The 20925-nt window shown below is 41.6% G+C and overlaps 1 protein-coding gene across 4 annotated transcripts in view; it reads left to right on the forward strand.

The window, feature by feature from the left end:
- The window catches only part of TCAF1 (TRPM8 channel associated factor 1), a 49606-nt gene that overhangs the window by 25278 nt on the left and 3403 nt on the right, over positions 1-20925 (forward strand). For 3 of the 4 annotated variants that reach the window (XM_046021002.1, XM_046021004.1, XM_046021003.1), the window contains exons 3-8: positions 13600-14594; positions 14868-14965; positions 16281-16494; positions 16807-17046; positions 18033-18370; positions 19647-19897. In XM_046021002.1, coding sequence (XP_045876958.1) covers positions 13600-14594; positions 14868-14965; positions 16281-16494; positions 16807-17046; positions 18033-18370; positions 19647-19897 — 2136 coding nt within the window. Of the gene's footprint in view, positions 1-13599; positions 14595-14867; positions 14966-16280; positions 16495-16806; positions 17047-18032; positions 18371-19646; positions 19924-20925 lie in introns of all 4 variants that reach the window. The other variant, XM_046021005.1, reaches the window with a different exon arrangement.

The raw sequence follows: 20925 nt of genomic DNA on the forward strand, positions 1-20925 counted from the left end.
TTAGGGGAGGATTTTACGTCTGCAGGCAAAAGCCCTGATGTTGGAGAATGAGGGAGACAGGTGAAGGGTATAGAGACAGGCTACATGGAAGTTCTGGAGGAGCATTGTCCAGTCTGTTTTGTTCACAGTGTACTCCGGTATCTCACACAGTGCTGAACGTGGAACAGGTGAGTAGGTGCTCAGGAAACACTTGTTGGCTGACGACTGGATGGTTGAATGGGGGAGTATAGGAAGTGTACCAGGCCATGCCCTATTGTATGTTAAAACTCACAGCATCCCTGGAATAGAGAGCTTTGGAATTTCTGACTGGCGGGAGCAGAGTAAAGTAGGATTGGGTGAGAAAGGGATTTCAGGGTTAGTATAGACACACAGGGAATGGGCCATGGCCTCTTCTTGGCATGGGACATTTGAAAGAAAACCCCACGTGTGGAATGAGGAAAGACACACTTGTTCTGAGGCATAGTGATGGTGCCTCAGTTGCAATAGTTACCAAACTGATCAAATTTTCAGCTTACCAATGATCTTCATCCTAAGGAATAGAGAGGTAAGACCTGACTGTAATTCTGTTTCTAAACAACTAATCCCCTATTTGCATTCACAGATGTTTTTCTCTACCAAAACCATACCTCTTTTTTCGTTGGTTATGCCTAAATCATCTCTCATCATGAATGATTCTCACCTTGGGGGGTTAGGCTGTACGTGTTTGTATGTGTACTCATATATGTGTGTGCACACATGTAAAGTCACCTTGAAGACTAACGCCAGAGAAAAAAATCAGAGTTTATAAGGGAAGTATGCAGACTCTGTTGTGGAGATTGTGGGTTATTAGTATTGGTTACTTACCAGGTAAGACTGCATCACAACTCTTGACTGTCTTTGCTTATACAACTAGGTATAGAATAGCATTGCCCATATCTTAGGTGGGTCATTTTTTGACTTGTGGATGGATTGAAGATGGCAGTAGTGATTTTCCTGAGCTGACTGGCTGACAGAAGTATGGAGTAAAAAGTAAAAGGCAAAAGAGGGTGTGTGTGTGTGTGTGAGAGAGAGAGAGAGAGAGAAATGTGAAATACTGATCAAATGCATGGATTGAGATTAGTATGGAAAAAGAGAAAACAAAAAAACCGTCTCCTCCTTACCCCATAGTTTTAATATTCGCTCTCTCTGGGGCGCCTGGGTGGGTCAATGGGTCAAGCATCTGCCTTCGCTCAGGTCATGATCCCAGGACATCAAGCCCTGCACTGGCTTCTTACTCAGCAGGGAACATGCTTCTTCCTCTCCCTCTGCTCTACCCCCCAGCTGTGCTCTCTCTTTCTAGCTCTCTCTCAAATGAATAAATAAAATCTTAAAAAAAAAATTCACTTTCACATAGCCAAAGCTGAAATGTAGACATTGAGTGATCTTTCTCCCACCTGATGTTGTGGTTGCCAAACTGTATATCAAAATCCGTAATTATAAACCTAAATCAAGTAAATTTTACTTTATGTGAATTAGACCTTAAATAAACCTTTTTTTAAAAATTTTATTTATTTCACAGACAGATTACAAGTAGGCAGAGAGGCAGGCAGAGAGAGAGAGAGAGAGGAGGAAACAGGCTCCCTGCTGAGCAGGGAGCCTGATTCGGGTCTTGATCCCAGGACCCTGGGATCATGACCTGAGCCGAAGGCAGAGGCTTTAACTGACTGAGCCACCCAGGTGCCCCTTAATAAACCTTTAATATGTCTTTTTTTTTTTTAAAGATTTTATTTATTTGACAGAGAGAGAGATCACAAGTAGGCAGAGAGGCAGGCAGAGAGAGAGGAGGAAGCAGGCTCCCTGCGGAGCAGAGAGCCCGACGTGGGGCTCGATCCTAGGACCCTGAGATCATGACCTGAGCCGAAGGCAGCGGCTTAATCCACTGAGCCACCCAGGCGCCCCTTTAATATGTCTTTTAATAGGACTTTTAAAAAGAATCAGATATAATCAGATTCATACACAAGGATATGCAATTCAGCATTATTTGTAGTAGGGAAGAATAGTATATCTAAATAAATTATAGATTTAATAACCAACCATTCAAACTATGTTTCCAAGAATAATTAAGGCATGAAAAAAATCTTTTAGGGGGTATTATTAAATGAAATAAAATAGGATGGTAATCTGTTGTTCAATATTTTCCCACTTTTGGTCAAAAAATACAGCTATATGCAGAAAATATTATAGAAGGAAAAGGTCAAAATATCATTAATGGATAGAACTCTGGGTCATGGAATAACGGTAGATGATTTTTACTTTTAAACTTTTACTCTCCAGACTTTCTATGAAATTTTATTAATAAGTTGTATATTTCATTAGCTCAGTTCACATTTAGGAACACTAAAAGACAAAAAAAACAATTCATGTCATATTAAACACCTTCCAATCTGTCAATGCATAAATACTTTTTATGACATAAACAGAAAACAGAAAACCAAATTTAACTCTCCAAATGATTCACTTTTTGTCACTTACCTTTTTAAAATCTCTGATATACATATAAATATGTCTATGTGTGTATGTGTTACCAATTGCCAATACTTTTGAATTATGATTCTTCTTTTAAACCACTTTTTCAATATTTTTCAACATCTCCTATTTTTTAAATGTTCATTTTTAAAAGTAATAGGTCACAAACACAAAACTTTTCATTTTTGCATATTATTTCCCCCATTCATCCATATTTTACATTGTTATCATCTTAGTATACATACTATTTTGAATTCCACTCACAAATATTTTTCATTCTATATAATCTTCAAAGTTATATTTGATTCACTTCATGAGAATGCCTCATTTATTTTATCATTTGCCTGCTGTTGAGCATTTGGATCTTTCTCCACTCTTGTAATAGGTAGTACTATACAGAATAACTTCAAGATGTTTTAGAAACATTAGACAATGCAAGATACACGGATGCTTCTATTAGAATTCAGGAAGGAAGATTATTTCCATCACATGCTAAGCAAAATTCAGATTGAAAACCCCTATGGATTTAGTTACTTTGTCAAAGGATCTTATTTATTTTTAAACCCTGATTTAAACATAAGAACATGAATTAAGATAACTTTAGTAGACAGATTATCTTATTACTTGCATATTTCTTACTAAATTCTAAATAAGATCTTGGGATCCTCTCACCCTTCTATGAGTAAAGTGTGGCAGATCTTATCAAGATGAATAAAATTTTTATCAGAGGAAGTCCACTTTATGATCAGAAAAACAAATCCCTAAGTAATAAAACCATATGATCTTTTAGCCTGGCGAGAATACCCACAGATGTCAGGACATGAGCCTTCTACTTGCTGCCCTCACTTCCTGCCTGGAAAGCGTCATCATCTGCATTTAGAATGATAGTCTCCATGCCCTCTGCAAGACCAAGCCACCTGTAGTCTGTTCCCCATGTGATTTCTACTCTCTTATCATCTTCATCCTCAGTGTCTCTACTGTGCCTCCAGCTCTGCAGTCAGTCAGTGGTGGTATACTGTATGTGCAGAAGGAGACTCACCTTCTATTAAGTATTTCATTTGACAAAACACTGGGTCCATTGTCATAAACTACCCACAGTCTCATTGCTGGACTCAGGATTCATATAACCTGGAAAAAGCACAGATTTTAGAGAAGAAAGGCTTCAGTAAGTTCCCAAGCTCCGTCTGGTACATGCTCTATAACCTGATGTCACAGTCACCCTCCCTAAGCCTCATCTCTGAAGTGGGATTAATAATGGCTACCTTTCTGGATGGTTGTGAGGATTCGATGAATTAAGAAACACGCTCAAATACCTAGAACACTTTAATTATTTCCACATCCAGCCTATGGTACATAAGAGTATGATGTCATGAATATCATTCCCAATCATTGACACTTACCTGGCATTTATCATTATGGTCGTTTATGTTGTCCCAGTTGTATTAAGTATTGGCATATTAACTCCTGTTCTTACCTACTTCCTCCACCAAACCGAGACAGCATCATCATGACCAACTGCCACATTTTACCTCTTCATACATTTAACAAAACAGGTACCAGAGATCGAATTGGCTCCACCAATTGGACATGTGATGCAGATAAAATGGGTTATTAGTTGATCAGTCTTAGGGAGGTTTTATGAGAATCAACCCGAATAGTTTTTCTAGTCCTTTGTGGAATAGTAATCCCTTGTCTCATTTTTACCCAAATCTCGGGCTTCTATTAAAGAGTTTCAACTCTGTTGTTTGTTCATCCATTTATATAGCCAGTATTTACAGAGCATATTCTATATCCCAGGCATTATTTCTTATGCCAAGAAAATAATTTCCAAAGACCTGAGAATTAAAAGCACATAAACATCTCCAGTAACCAGACCTGGAAGGAATTACAAAAACTGAACAGCTGTTGTAGGAAGAGGGCTGTGATATAGAGTTTCACTGGAACCTGGAAACCCGGGATCTTACTCCCAGTAAATGCAGCATGACCTTGGCATATCCTTCCACCTCTTTTTCCCTCTAAATGGAAAGTGCTGGAGTGAACGTCCTTGTCCTCCTTTTGGCTATATGTCATTGAGACTGGTTTTCTGTCTACAGTGATTCCCATCTATACTCAAAGTCATCAGAGGTGCATAGAAAAGAATGTTCTACAAATGGTCATACCCTGAAATGTCTGCATGCTCCAGATTCCTCGGCTTGAAAACACCCCTGTGAAACCTGAATTGACGAACATTACACATTGATAACTATTTATACTCTCTTCATTTTGAAAGATCATAAGAGGATATTACACACACAAAGTCTTTGAATTCCAGATCATTAAAATTTGAGAATTTTGAAAATTGAGTAATCTACTTGAAATTAATTCAAATGAAGCAAGAAAACTGTCAGTTGATGGAAGATAATCATGACTATGACTTCCCAAGCAGTTTGGAAGCCAAAATATCTAAGTGGATATTAATAATAAGCTTATTTATAACAAGGATCCACAAATTGTTGGAGGTCATTTCTTGTTACATGTTAGGGATTTTCAGAATGCTAACTATAGAATTTTATGTCAGGATCATGACCAGGCATTGAGGGGGGTGGTAAACATGTGCCCTAACTGCTACTCGACCTTTCTCACTTCATGCTTAATTATGTGGACTAAAATTGCATTAGCTGGTTCTCAAAAAATAAGAAGTTTTAGAGAGCAAATCCAAGTGGGAAGACAGGGCACTTCAGAAGAGTAATTGCTAAATCACAATTCAGATTTCTTTGCCTTTTTATGAACAATTTCCTTTCTTGAGTTTCAAAATACATGCTTGTAGTGCTCACTTCGGCAGCACATATATCAAAATAAATGCTTGTTGAAAAAGAACTGAAATAATCCATAAGTATGCAAAGTAAAAAGTAAAACAGCTTCGTCTCCACTCTCCCTCTGCCTGCACTAATTCATTCTTTTCCCCAGAGTTTGGACTCTATCTTTTCTGACTTTTCTTCCGTTTGTGTGTGTGTGTGTGTGTGTGTGTGTGTGTGTGTGCATGTGTGTTTGTAAGTGGGAGGGGGGTGGTAGAGTTGGGGAAGCAGAAAGAGAAACAGAGAGAGATCTGCAACTTGATTTTTCACTTAATGTATCTTGAACATTTTTCCATATGCACCTGATAAACATACATCATCTTTCAGAATAGCTATAGAGCATTTCACAGTTGGATTTTTTTCATAAGTTACTTAACAGTTTACCTATTAGTATACAATAAAGTTATTTTCTAATATATCTTGAATATCTAAATTTTATATCTAAATATTTATAAGTTAAAAAATACATGAATACCCTACAAGTCAAAAAAGAAGTTACAAAGGAAATTAGAAAATATTTTAACCTGAATAAAAATGAAAACACAACATGTCAAAATTTGTGTAATGCAGTTAAAGTCGTGCTTAAAGAGAAAAGTATGCCTTTTATAAATGCTTTTATTAGAAAAGATCAAAGTTTAAATTTAGTGACATAAGTTTTACATATTTGGAAGCTAAACAAAAATGAAAACCCAAAATTTGTGGAAAGAATAAGAAGATAATAAAGATGAGAGCTGAATTCAATGAAACAGGAAATAGAAAACAATAGGGAAAATTAGTAAAATCAAAAGCTGGTTAGTTGAAAAAAAATCAATAAAAGTGATAAATCTCTCTATATAATGATCACAAAAACTAGAGAGATTATGCAAATGAAAAATTTTAGGAATAGAATATGGTTGATTAATATAGATCCTACATAATAATAATATGATAATAAAAGAATATTATAATTGTATGCCAATGAATCTGACAACTTAAATGAAATGGACAAATTTCCAGAGAGAGACAAACTACTAAAATTGACACAAAAAGAAAAAGAAAATATATGTTAAATGAGTTGGAATTGTATTTTAAAACATCCCAATACTAAATACAATGTGGTTTCCTGGTTTGGATCTTAGAAAATGTTGGTGGGAAAACTGATGAAATTTCTAAAGTTTGGAGTTAATAGCATTTTACCAGTTTTAACTTTAGTTTTGGCAAACATACCACGATTGTTAACATGCTAACATTAGGAAAACTGGGTGAAGGGCGTATATAACTTGGTACTATATTTGCAATTTTTATGTTTTTTTTAATCTTAAAATAAAAATTTTGTTTAAAACCAACAACAATGAAAAAAAAGTCCCAATAAGGAAAACTTCACATCTAGATAGCTTCACTGATGCATTATATCAAATATTCAAAGAACAAATAATACTAACCCAACATAAACCCTTAAAGAAAGTAGAAAAGGAGGAAAATTTTTGCAACTTGATTTATTAAACCAGTTTTTCTCTGATGCCAAAGCCAGAGAAAGACACTGCAAGAAAACTAAAGAACAATATCCCTCAGGAACAAAGATGCAAACATTTTTAACAAAATATTGTAAAAAGAATTAAAGCCACTTTGGAAAACAGTGTGGAGATTCCTTAAGAAATTAAAAATAGAGCTAACCTATGACCCTGCAATTGCACTACTGGGTATTTACCCCAAAGATGCAGATGTAGTAAAAAGAAGGGCCATCTGTACCCCAATGTTCATAGCAGCAATGGCCAGTCACCAAACTGTGAAAAGAGCCAAGATGCCCTTCAACAGGGCATCTGATAAAAAAGATATGGTCAATCTATACAATGGAGTATTATGCCGCCATCAGAAAGGATGAATATCAGACTTTTGTATCAACATGGATGGGACTAGAAGAGATTATGCTGAGTGAAATAAGTCAAGCAGAGAGTCAGTTATCATATGGTTTCACTTACTTGTGGAGCATAAGGAATAACACGAAGGACATTGGGAGATGGAGAGGAGAAGTGAGTCGGGGGAAATCAGAGGGGGAGATGAACCATGAGAGACTGTGGACTCTGAGAAATAACCTGAGGGTTTTGGAGGGGTTGGGGGTGGGGGATTGGGTGAGCCTGGTGGTGGGTATTATGGAGGGCACGTATTGCATGGAGCACTGGGTGTAGTGCATAAACAATGAATTTTGGAACACTGAAATTACCAAAAAAGAAGAGAAAGAATTAAAGGGATCTATAGAAGGGTTATTACATCATGACCAGGTATGACTTAACCTAGAAATGCATGGCTGTTTTAACATTCTAACATGGAAGTAATTCACCAAATTAATAGAACAAATGAGAAAACCATGTAATTCAATACATGCACACACACACACACACAAACAAGGATTTGACAGCATTCAATACCAAATCATGACAATATCTTATTTAGAAATAAAAAGGAACTTCTACCATATGATGAGCCATCTTTGAAAAAGCTATGGCTAAGAACATGTTTAATGGTGAAATACCCTAAGGTTGAAAACAAGACAAGAAAGGATACCTGCTCTCACTGCTGTTATTCAACATTGTACCAAAGGTCCCAGCCAGTGCAGTAAGGCAAGTAAAAAAAAAGGCACAGAGATGAAAAATTAAGAAGTAAACCTATGTTTATTTGCAGAAAACACCATCATCTATGTAAAAAATTCCTTAAAACTACAAAAAATGCTATAATTGAATTTAGCAAGGTTGCAGGATACAAGGTCAATATAGAAAGATCAACTACATTTTTTTTAAAGATGGTATTTATTTGACACAGAGTATGTGTGTGTGTGTGTGTGTGCGCACGTGCACGCGTGTGCGTGCACAAGCAGTGGGAACAGCAGAGGGAGAAGCAGGCTCCCCACCAAGCAGGGAGCCTTAATTCGGGGCTTGATCCCAGGACTCAGGGATCATGACCTGAGTCAAAGGCAGACACTTAACCAACTGAGCAACTCAGGTGACCCAATCAATTACATTTTAGTATACTAGCAGCCAAAAATTGGTAATTGAAATTAAAAAATACAATATCAGTTAAAACAGGATACAAAATTGTGAAATACTAATGAAGTTAATAAAATATATTACAAGACCCATACCCTGAAAACTATAAAATGTCACTGAAATTAAGACCTAAAGAAATGGAGAAATACACCACATTAATGAATCAGAACACTCAGTATTTTTAAGATGTCAGCTTTCCCCCAAATGACGTAAAGATTCAATGCAATAATCCCAACCAACGTTCAAATGGACTCTAAAATTAATGCAAATGAAAGGAACTAACATAACCCAATTTTAATGCTTATGAGAAAGCTAAAGTAATCAAAATACTATGGTATTGGTATAAGGATAGGGATGCAGATCAATGAAACAGACTACACGATTCAGAAATAGACTCACAGATCCATGCTCAATTATTTTTTGCCAAAGGTGCCAAGGTAATTCTATGAGGAAAAGATAATCTTTTCAACATATGGTTCTGGAATAAATGGACACCCTTATGGAGAAAAAGTGAATCTTGATGTTTATGCCACTCCATATAAAACAAATAATTCAGAAGATCTGGATCAAAATGCAGAGACTAAAATTCAAAAACTTCTATTTTTTTTTGTTTGTTTGTTAAAAACTTCTAAATGAATGCACAGGAGAGATTATCTGTGACCTTAGTGTAGGCAAAGATGGCCTAGAGAGGACACAAAAAGTAGAAGAGCCATAAGAGGAAAAGATTGATAAATTGAGCTTCATCAAAAATTTTTTAATAACTTCTGCAATTCAATAGACAGTGTTAAGAAAACAAAAAGGCAGTCTACAGACTAGAAAAATTATTTGCAGTACTTACATCTGACAATGGACTTGCATTTAGAATACATAGAGAACTCTTACACTCAATAAGAAGATAAACAATCTAGTTAAAAAAATATTTTAACAGGGGCGCTTGGGTGGCTCAGTGGTTTAAGCCTCTGCCTTTGGCTCAGGTCATGATCTCAGGGTCCTGGGATCGAGCCCCGCATCGGGCTCTCTGCTCAGTGGGGAGCCTGTTTCTCCCCCTCTCTCTGCCTGCCTCTCTGCCTACTTGTGACCTCTCTCTCTGTCAAATAAAGAAATAAAATATTTAAAAAAAATATTTTAACATACTTTACAGAAGATAAATGATGAAAGGACAATAAGCCCATGAAAAGATTCTTAACATCATTAGTCATCAGAGAAATGCAAATTAAAATCACAATTAGATATGATACACACCCCCCCCCCCCCACTAGAATTGTCCCTAAAATGATTCACAAAGAGTTCGCAAGAATGTGGAGCCACTGGAAATCTCCTACATTGCTGTTGGGAGTGTACAATGATACAACTACTTTGGAAAACAGTTTGGCAATTTCTTATAAATGTAAACCTACTCTTACCATACTACTCAACCGTCTCATTCCTAAGCATTTATCCAGGAGAAAGGAAAACATGTCCACACAAAAATTTTATGTATGAATGTTCATGGTAGCAAGCCTCACACTGGAAGTTACTACCTAAATATTCATCAACAGATGAATGGATGAACAAAATGTGGGATGTCTATCTACCCAGCGGCATACTACTCAGCAATAAAAAGGAATGGATAACTGATAGGCTTAATAACATGGATTACTCTCAAAAATGTATTTTGAGTGGAAGAAGCCAAACACGAGAGGATATACTTTATGATTCCATGTAGATGAAAGTTTAGAAAAGGCTGATCTCATCTACGCTGAAAGCAAGCATGTCAGTGGTTGCTTGAGGACTGGATCGACTGAAATGGGACAAAAGGTAGTTTTCTGTGGTGATGGAAATGCTATATATTTTTATTGTGATTACACAGTGTATAATTGTAACAAAATCTCATCAAGATATAGACTTTAAATGAATTTTATGTGTCAATGAAGCTGATTTTTCAAAACTGGCATGTTAAACACAGTATTAGAGGAGAACAAAGTTGGAGGATGGACACTATCTAAGCCTTACTATACAGCTACAGTAATCAAGAGTGGTATTTGAGAAAGAACAGACGAACTGAACAGAGTAGAGAGCCCAGAAATAGACACACATAGTAAGGTCATCTGATCTTTGACAAAGGAGGAAAGGTCATAAAATGGAGCAAAAGAAGTCTTCAAAAATGATGATGGAACTGGATGTCCACAAAAAATGAATCTAGACACAGACCTTATAGCTTTCACAAAATAACTCAAAACAGATTACATATATAAATGTAAAACAGAACTATAAAACTCCTAGTAGGTAACAGGAAATAAGCCCTAGATAACCTTGAATATGGCTATGACTTTTTAGATATACCAAAGATACATGAAAAAAATAATTGATAGGTTGGGCTGCATTAAAATTAAAAACTTCTGCTCTGCAAAAGACAATGTCAAGAGAATAAGAAGGCAAGCCACAGACTGGGAGGAAATTTTTGCAAAAGGCACATCTGATAAAAGATTATTATCTAAAATATACAAAGAAATCTTAAAATAATAAACAATCCAATTAAAAAATGGTCCAAATACCTTAACAGACACCTCACTAAGATGTACAGATGTCAGATAATCATATGAAAAGACACATCACATCATGTGTCCTCAAGGGAATGCAAAATAAAACGAGATGTCAGTAAACTGAAAATTCAAAACACAGATACCACCAAATGCTGATGAGGATGTGGAGCCTCAGGAACTCTTCATTCACTGCTGATGGGAATGCAAAATGGTACAGCCACGGGAAGACAGTTTAGCAGTTTCTTATAAAACTAAACTGCTGTTACGATAGGATCCAGCAATCACACTCCTTGCTATTTATGCAAATGAGTTACATCCACACAAAAACCTGCTTGTAGCAGTTTTGTTCATAACTGCAAAAACATGGAAACAACTAAGATGTCCTTCAGAAAGTGAATACATTTGTGGTATGTTCAGACAAAGAGTATTATTCAGTGCTAAAAAGAAATGAGCCAATAACCCATGAACAAACAGGTAGGAACATTAAATGCATGATTCCAACTAGATGATGTCTGGAAAAGGCAAAACTACGGAGACAGTAAAAAAGATCAGTGGTTGCCAGGGGTGGGATGAGAAGATGAATAGGCAGAACATGGAGTATGTTTAGGGCAGTGAAGATACTCTGTGTGATACCGTAAGTATGGGTACATGTCATGCCTTTGTCCAAACCCACAGGATGTACAATAGGAGTGCGCTTCATCTATCACTATTACTTCATTGGGGGTTGGTTTTCTCAGGTTATTTTGGTGCTTCTCTTTCATGCTGTTACTTTTCATCAAATATTTGCTGATTATTGTTTATTTAAATGCTAAATGGCATTGAAATTCTAGGTTGATTATTATTGGTTATGGAAGTATATTTTCTCAGTAATAATTATCTCAGTATTTTCTCATAATCCCTATTCTTTTTTTCTTGATCTTTTTCTTTCACATCTATGCAGTTACAGATTCTTCTGTGCTTATGGGTTTCTGATCAGTCTTATTCCATTTGATTTATATTTTCAATAAATTGTCACTAACCCAGTTTACTGATTGTGCCCTTTTCACAACTCAGTGCAATCATGGATTTATTCTGATTTTAAAAATTCTGTTTCATTTCAGAAGAGAATGGGAAAGAAAAGTAAAAATTCCAGTTCAGATTTTTTTCAGAAAAAAGTCATTTTTTATGAAACAAAAATTTCTCTTCCCCGTACCAAAGTCATGGCTATTAGAAATAACATGGCTATTAGAAAACAGATGTTTTTGAGGGTGCCCCCGGCTAAGCATGAACAGGACCTTACCTAGGGTCATTGTCTAGATGATATGCTAGTGATTTGGTGTCTGGGCCTCAAGTTTGCCCATTCAGTATCACCCACCTTATCATAATAGGCCAGTGTAGAAACCTTGATGCCAGTGTATTAATCTAAAACATAGTAGCTTACCTTTTCACTCACTTGGTTGTCAAACAACTAATTGCATGAAATTTATAAACAGAACCCCTTATGAGAATTAAAACATGTTTTCTTTTAATTTTGTATACAGGTACAAAGTAATAAAATTTTTTAAAATTAATATTTTTAAATTTAGAATCACCAAATTAAAGATAGACTGTACAAGATGTTGCTTGAGAAATAGATACGTCACAGAACTAGAATATTCTGCTTGACCTGGCCCCTGACTTCTTTGTGTAGGCAGATGATCATCAGAAGCGAGATTATCATCACAAGGTGGTTCAGTAAACTTGAATCAGAGCAAGAAGAGCCAGTTGAATGATTTCACTGGTTAGTGCTTCGAGGAGCAGGAGAGTCACTCGTGGGGTGATACCTTTGTCTTCAGGAAAGGATCATACCTACTAAGAGCACTACAGTTTCCCTTCAGTTAACTGGGGTTCTTGCAGCCACAGAGAGCACAACACAGACACACAGTGATGCTGTCTACCTGACTCCCATTGTCCAGTGTTTGCATGCACTGCCTTCTGGCTGTATGTTGCCAATGTTTACCTAACAAAAGTGGCATAGCCAGTTCTGGGATCTCCAGGTTTTAGAGGTCACTCTATCTCTTCCCCCCTAATGATCCCACTAGGTACCCAGAGCTGCATCTCCCATTTGGGGGATATGGGTGTCCTGAGGTCTTCTTACAGGGGTTTGATGCCCACAGACAGGCCTAAATGGACTGAGAAACACCTTATAGCATGGATATGGGCCTCCTGTAAGCCATCCATGAATAGGTGGAGTTTGGGTGTAGTCAGTCCTTTGGGTTCAGGTAACAAGAGGGTCTCCACTAGAGTTGAAGCCAGCCAGCTCCCCTGCCCCAACTTTTGAAATAATAATGATTCTTCAGTGGTGCCACCAACTCAGCCCTCCGTTGACTTTACTTGAAAATTGGCTGCATAAAATTTATAAATAATCTTTATAAGAATGAAAACATGATTGCCCATTCAGTTATTTATATAATGCCCAAAAGGCTAAAATGAACACTTAAATCTAGAACAGCTAAGACATGATACTGGGTAAACACAGCAGGGCTTCCTATGAGATTTCCTTTGGAGCATTTGCATTCTAAGAAGGAGCAGAGCAGAATAGATGTCCCTCTGTCTTCCCTCAGACCAGCCTGCACACCCAGTGAGGTCAGATTTGTCTACTTTGCTCTCCCAGCTCTCCCCCGAGACCTAAAAGTGATCATATTAGTAAAGCTGACACTTGCTCTTCTCAGAGCTTTATGTGATCACTCCTTTAACAGAGAACACCTGTATCTTTTGCAGCTGTGAAGATGATCTCTCCGAGGACAGAGAGGAGCTCCTGCATGGGATTTCAGAGCTGGACATCAGCAACTCGGATTGCTTCCCCTCCCAGCTTCTCGTGCACGGGGCTCTAGCCTTTCCCCTGGGGTTAGATTCCTACCATGGCTGTGTCATAGCGGCTGCTCGCTATGGCCGGGGCCGGGTGGTTGTGACTGGCCACAAGGTATTATTCACCGTGGGAAAACTGGGCCCCTTTCTGCTCAATGCTGTTCGCTGGCTGGATGGGGGCCGCCGAGGCAAGATTGTGGTGCAGACGGAACTCAGGACACTGAGCGGCTTGCTCGCAGTGGGGGGCATAGACACCAGCATTGAGCCCCATCTGACCAGTGATGCGAGTGTCTATTGCTTTGAACCCGTGAGTGATGTGGGGGTCAAAGAGCTGCAGGAGTTTGTAGCTGAGGGTGGGGGATTGTTTGTTGGAGCCCAAGCGTGGTGGTGGGCCTTCAAGAATCCTGGAGTGTCTCCTTTGGCTCGGTTCCCAGGAAACCTCCTCCTCAACCCCTTTGGCATCAGCATCACAAGCCAAAGCCTTAATCCAGGGCCCTTCCGTACGCCTAAAGCAGGAATAAGGACCTATCACTTCCGCACCACTCTGGCCGAGTTCCAAGTCATAATGGGCAGGAAAAGAGGGAACGTGGAAAAGGGCTGGTTGGCCAAGCTGGGGCCAGACGGTGCAGCTTTCCTGCAGATCCCCGCCGAAGAGATCCCTGCATATATGTCTGTGCATCGGCTCCTGAGGAAGCTGCTGAGTCGTTATCGGCTCCCAGTCGCAACCCGAGAGAACCCTGTTATCAATGACTGCTGCAGGGGGGCTATGCTTTCCCTGGCCACTGGCTTGGCCCACTCTGGAAGTGACCTCTCTCTGTTAGTGCCAGAAATTGAAGACATGTACAGCAGCCCTTATCTGCGCCCCTCGGAGTCTCCTATCACCGTAGAGGTCAACTGTAACAATCCAGGTACTGAATGGGGAGGGGACAAAGCGCTCAGTGTGGGGTGCCCTGGGGGTGGAGTGCTCAGCGTGGGGACTGCGGGAGTGGGGCCTGATGACTTCATCGCCACTTGCCATCTCCACTCTTGGCCATGCACTTTCAAGGAGATGGGGGTGGGGGCTTTAGGTAACAGTTGCAAGAGTTGAGTCAGGACAGCATGAAGGGAGAGAGCTGTGCAGAGCGGGATGGAGATGGTGTCACAGAGGAGGGATAAAGTCAGCCCTTCCCATGCTTTGGCAGGCACCAGATATTGCTGGATGAGCACCGGGCTCTACATTCCTGGAAGGCAGATTATAGAGGTCTCGCTGCCTGAAGCCGCTGCCTCCGTTGATCTGAAGGTAAGGCCGTACCCCATCTCCACTTGACATAGAACCCAAATGTTCTTGCTCTTACGGTCACCGTCTTTTTTGATCCTCATAAAAACCCTGTTGGCAACCTGGGGCATGTACTTTTACCCCATTTTAAGGATGAGACAACTGAGCTGTGGGTGTGGGTAGATTGAAAATATCTAGTACACCTGAAACTAATGTTAACGTGTGTCCACGATTACTCCAATCAATCAGCCAATAGATATAATACATTTCAGAGCCCAGGACTCAAACCTAACCAACTCCTGGCTCTTAAGTTTTTGTGCTTTTCTCTTCTGTCCCAGAGTGGAGAATAAGAAAGGCACCAAATGGGTGCCTGACTGGCTCAGTCAGTAGAGCATATGTCCCTTAATCTCAGGGTCACGAGTTCAAGCTCCACGTTGGGTGTGGAGCCTGCTTTAAAAAATAATAATAAAATGTTTTCAAAACTAAAAAAATAAGAGGCACCAAATGGAGAGTGCCTTGGCACACAGAAGTGTTCAGTCCATCTCAGTTCCCTTTCTATGCCTGTCCAATCCCCCACTGGAGAGCGAGGTCTTTCTTCCTCTTTCCTATGACACTGAAGACTGTTCCTTGCTCCCCCAGTCTCCCTCCAGCTCCATCACTTTCACACCCATGCACACACTCTGTTTGAAAATTAAGTAGCCATTCTGCTCTGTCCCCCTGGAGAGTCGTTGTGACAGGTAAGGTCTGTTCTGTGCTCTTGTTCTGGAACCTGTTTAGCATAAACCTGGGAGAACAATCCCAGGACTCCACCCAGTACAGGAGCCACTCCATGGGCCCAGGAGGGGGGACCTGGCCAATGGGAGGAACTGAATCCTCCCTCCAGTTCATGAGCCTGTCACACTGCCTCCCCCTGAGGCTCTTCTGCAGTCAGCAAAGGGCCAAAGTCCGTAAGACCCCTCTGCCCCATTCCCAAGATGACCAGTCACCACAACAAAGTAGGCAACCCAGGATTCTGTGGGTTTCAGAGACCCCTAGGGGCCCTGTGTGGGAGTCAGCCCTCCTCAGTATTAGTCCATGTGCTACTCATGTACTAGTCTCAGTATTACTAGTACTAATACTCAGTATTAGTCAATGTGCATCTCAATACGACCTTGTGTGGAGCTCCTGGGAGGACATTTACACACGATTCGGTCCACAACAGCCCCGAAGAATGATGGACTGGCATGGGCTAGCACGGGTTCATGGCCCAGTGACCTTTCCTGTCCCCACCTCCTGGAAGCCCTCCCTTTCCACCTACACACACCTGAGGTGACTTTGGTGGGGGGATCTCTCTGTTCAGATACAGATCGGCTGCCACACGGATGACCTGACCAGAGCCAGCAAGCTGTTCCGAGGTCCGCTCGTGATTAACCGGTGCTGCTTGGACAAGCCCACCAAGTCCATTACCTGCCTCTGGGGCGGCCTGCTCTATATCATCGTGCCACAGAGCAGCAAACTGGGCTCTGTGCCCATCACTGTGAAGGGGGCTGTGCATGCCCCATACTATAAGCTGGGTGAGTGGGAACTGTGCGGTGAACCCCAAGGGAGTGGGAGAGTTGGGTCAGGAGATCATCTGGGGCTGTTTGCTGTAGGAAGAGAGAAACTCTGGGCTGGTAGAGGGGAGGAAGCTAAGTTTCCTTATTTTCAGCGCTGGGGCCAAGGAGATGAAGACCAAACCACATTCTTGGAGACTTCCTAGAAGAAGGATAAAAGGGGCGATATGGTCACTCATGACCTCAGTGTTCTCTTCCTGGGGTTCAAGTTGGATGTTTTAACATAAGGGATTTGGGAAAGTGAGTTTCAAGCTCTGTGGCCTCTCTTCCCAGGGGAGACCTCCCAGGAGGAGTGGAAGAGACGCATCCAGGAGAATCCAGGTCCCTGGGGAGAGCTGGCTACGGACAACATCATTCTGACAGTGCCAACCGCTAACCTCCGAACGCTGGAGAACCCCGAGCCGCTGCTTCGCCTCTGGGACGAGGTGATGCAGGCTGTGGCACGGCTGGGGGCCGAGCCCTTCCCTCTGCGTCTGCCTCAGAGGATCGTTGCTGACGTGCAGATCTCAGTGGGTGGGTGCTCTGTGCATGCTGCCCCTAATGGCCTTCCCTTTCCTCAACAGCCATGCAGCAGGCAGCCAACACGGTAAAAATGTTTTTCTAGCAAGACATAGAAGATATAAGTCTTAAAGGGGGGAAATAATGTATTTTAAAAAAATAGACTCAGCCAAATCCCCCAATCAAAAAATTGGAAAATACCTAAGTGTCTAACAGTATGGAATGGTTAAGTAATAGATCGTGTGCACCTCCAACAGACACTTTCTAAAGTAATATTTTGATGGCATAAGGAAGTACGATGGGATTATGGGACCGGAGGAAAGCAGGCTGTGGAATGTGCGCGAGCAGTATGTGAAATTATGAACAATCTAAGTTGGCATGTCAAGGGGTGTCTTCCAATAGCTGGAATAGCATAGGAACAAAGTGCTAGGATTTCACAGGGATCCCATCGGGGACTTCAAGGAGAAAGTAAAAGGGGTGGGGGGGTCTCGCCCCAGGTCACAGTTGTTGGACACAACATTGACAAGACACGGAAAGAAGAGATCTCTGCCAGTGGGTCAAGAGCCTAACAAATCAGGGGTGTGGAAATGAGAAAACGATGGAAATTTCTTTAGACCCCAGTTTTCTTGCCTTACAGAGATGATTACAATAAAATAGCATCAATGTGGGCAACACTGTATCTAAGTAATGAAAAAGGGAAATCACCATCCAAGAGTTCTCCATATTGAGAAAAGAGTATCATGAGGCAGGTTCACAAGACAGGACACCCTCAAGAAAAGTGGAAAAGCTGAAGAGTAATGTGAAGGATTGTTTGTAAGGTGCACCAGTCCCACTCCTCTCAGGTCAGAGGGAGGGGGAGGCACAGTTACAGAAAGAGAAGATGGTGGAGAGTCCTGGTGGGTCAGTGTGGATTGCCCTTCTGAGCATTACGGGGTTCTGGTAGTCTTGGTAAAGACAGGAGGGTGTGTTCTAACCCCTCTTCCTCCCTCCTGCATTCCCAGGCTGGATGCATGCGGGGTACCCCATCATGTGCCATCTGGAATCTGTGCAAGAGCTCATCAATGAGAAGCTGATCAGAACCAAGGGGCTGTGGGGCCCCGTCCATGAGCTCGGCCGCAACCAGCAGCGGCAGGAGTGGGAGTTCCCCCCCCACACCACCGAGGCCACCTGCAATCTGTGGTGTGTTTATGTGCATGAAACAGTCTTGGGCATCCCTCGAGGTCGCGCCAATATTGCTCTGTGGCCCCCAGTTCGGGAGAAGAGAGTCCGAATCTACCTGGGCAAGGGTCCCAATGTGAAAAACTGGAATGCGTGGACTGCCCTGGAAACGTATCTACAGGTACTGGGCAAGAAGGGATGGGGATGGGGAGACCCCACTGTGGGGACCCCAAAGTGGACTTAATTGTCCTAGCCATACCCTCACATGATGATTTTGAGGACATTCATGAAAGCACCAAAGCAGAGGCAAAGACAGTACTATACAGTTACCATGCTGGCTTTAAAGCCAGACTTACCAGAGACTGAAGCCAAACCATGTCATGAAATAGCTATCTCACACCAAACATCCTGCCCATTCCCCCCACCCCCCAACCACTTGTCACAGGATGGACCCATTTTTCCCTTAGAAACTGCCTCAGTTTCTCCCTCAGAAGCAATCCAAGATGCCTCACTGGTCTCCACATGAGGTTGCCTCTGCCTTTGAATGACTGTACGGCACCCCAGTTCCCTCGCCCCAGTCCCTGGAGCAGTTCCCAGGCCACCATGCAGAGTCTACCACCTGGGATTCTGGAACTCACTCTCCAGCCGGATTCTTCCACCTGCCCAAATACCTCTCCGTGTGTACCCACTGCCCTGGGAATGAGAGCGAAACTGCCCGGAGACTCTATAGTCTCTTTCCTGGGCCTTTTCACCCCAGGGACAAAAGCTGCTCACCTGTGAAATCCAGCTAACGGTGTTTCAGAGAACTGCTAGTGTCGTCTTAACTGTAAAGAGCCATAACCAGGCCTCGCATGGGCTACGCCCTGTGGCCTTGGGACAACTGCTTTTTCCTAAAATCTGTTTTACTTAACTTCATTCCATCCACCTAGACTCTACATCATCTTGTGTTTCTAGCGAACTCACATTTTTTTCCGAGAGGCCACATCAGAAGCCTTGCAGATTGGCACAGACCTGTGACTGATGCAGGTTATGTCAGGGTAAGGGAGAGAGGGACAGTTCCCCAGTTTGGGGGGCTTAACGTTGCAGCTGTGAAACATACAAGGATTTTTTTCACTTGGGCCAGTTTTAAATCCTTGTGTGCTACCCTGCTGACACTTTGACGATGGAGTGAGCTACATGAATAATGACATAGGTGGTAAATACTGATACTAATCCTAACAGGGATTACCACAAGCATCTGTCTGCTCTGAGCTGAGCATGGTGCTCACTCAGACGCCCTACTGAGATAAGACAGAGTAGCCCATGAGGCCAACAGCGAGAACTGCAGAGACGACCACTGACAGAAATAAAGCCAGTGTTTTAGGGGTTAAATACATTATATTAATTGATTACAGTGTATGTTGGGTCTTCCTTCTGTGGATTAAATGTCTCTTTCTGCTGCTGCTTTCTCTCCCCAGCTACAGGAGGCCTTTGGTTGGGAGCCATTCATCCGTCTCTTCACTGAGTATAGGAGCCAGACCAACTTGCCCACAGACAATGTGGACAAAATGAATCTGTGGGTGAAGATGTTCTCCCACCAAGTGCAGAAGAATCTGGCTCCATTCTTTGAGGCCTGGGCCTGGCCTATCCAGAAGGAAGTGGCTACCAGCCTGGCCTATCTGCCTGAATGGAAGGAAAATATTATGAAATTATACCTCCTCACACAGATGTAAGGAGTGCCCAGCGAGGTGGCAGGTAGAGAGGTTTGGGGAGGTAGGCAGAGATGGGGATTCACTCCTCGACCTCTGTCTCTTAGGGTTCTAGACTTGCCCTCTTGGCTCACTGCCCCCATATCTTAATACCTGATAGCTCCATCTCTAGAAAGTGGGTTAAGAACACAGCAGAACGGGGAATCAGAATTTCTTAGGAGACAGACCTTCTGTTTATGAGTCTCATTCCTCTGCTCTCAGCTATCAGATTCCCTCCTGGCCCCATACTGGCCTGGTTCTGAGAGCCTTGGCATCTGCTTCTATGCCAGCCCTTGGTTCACCACTGTGGGCCATGGCCCTTGGGGGTGTTGCTCGTTCTGACCTCCTGAGGACTCTGTTTGTTTTTTGATGAGATTTTCCAAAAACCTTTCCATAGAATCCACTGAAACACAAATTTACCAGGATACTCAGACAGTTCTTTGATATTCTGTGTCTTGGGCAGTACTCAAAGAGCTTGAAAAGCAGTCTGGTATAGTAGAAAGAGCCCATAGCTAGCGTTAGCTCTTGGGAAAGTCATTGTTATCTCTACTCAAATTTCTTTCTGTGTGAGATGAGGACAAAAATGCCTTCCTCTCAGGGTGGTCCTGAAGACTCAGACTGAAAGTTCTGAAGAGAATTTTGAATGGAGGGATTCTTCTATGTTCTGCTGATCCACAGAGTAGTGAGCTGAGTACTCCCCTACTCTCGCTATAGCCTGGAGGTTAGGACCATCATCTCTCACAGTAGACTCCCTGCATCCAAAGCCTGGTTCTTTCACCTCTTGGTCACATGACTCTGGACGAACTCCTTATAAAATGGGATCTATTTCATAGAATTATTGTGAGGATTAAATTTAATTTCCCTCTAAAAGAAATTAGAACAGTGCTTGGCCGTTGGTAGGTATTGAGAAAATGCCAGCTGCCATTATTACTAATTAACGTTAATCAATCATTTCAGAGCTACACCGTCCTTTTAGCTGGCATTCACAGATGCAATGTGATCCATCCAT

This window comes from Meles meles, chromosome 10 (genome assembly GCF_922984935.1).
Source record: "Meles meles chromosome 10, mMelMel3.1 paternal haplotype, whole genome shotgun sequence".
NCBI classification, from domain to species: Eukaryota; Metazoa; Chordata; class Mammalia; order Carnivora; family Mustelidae; genus Meles; species Meles meles.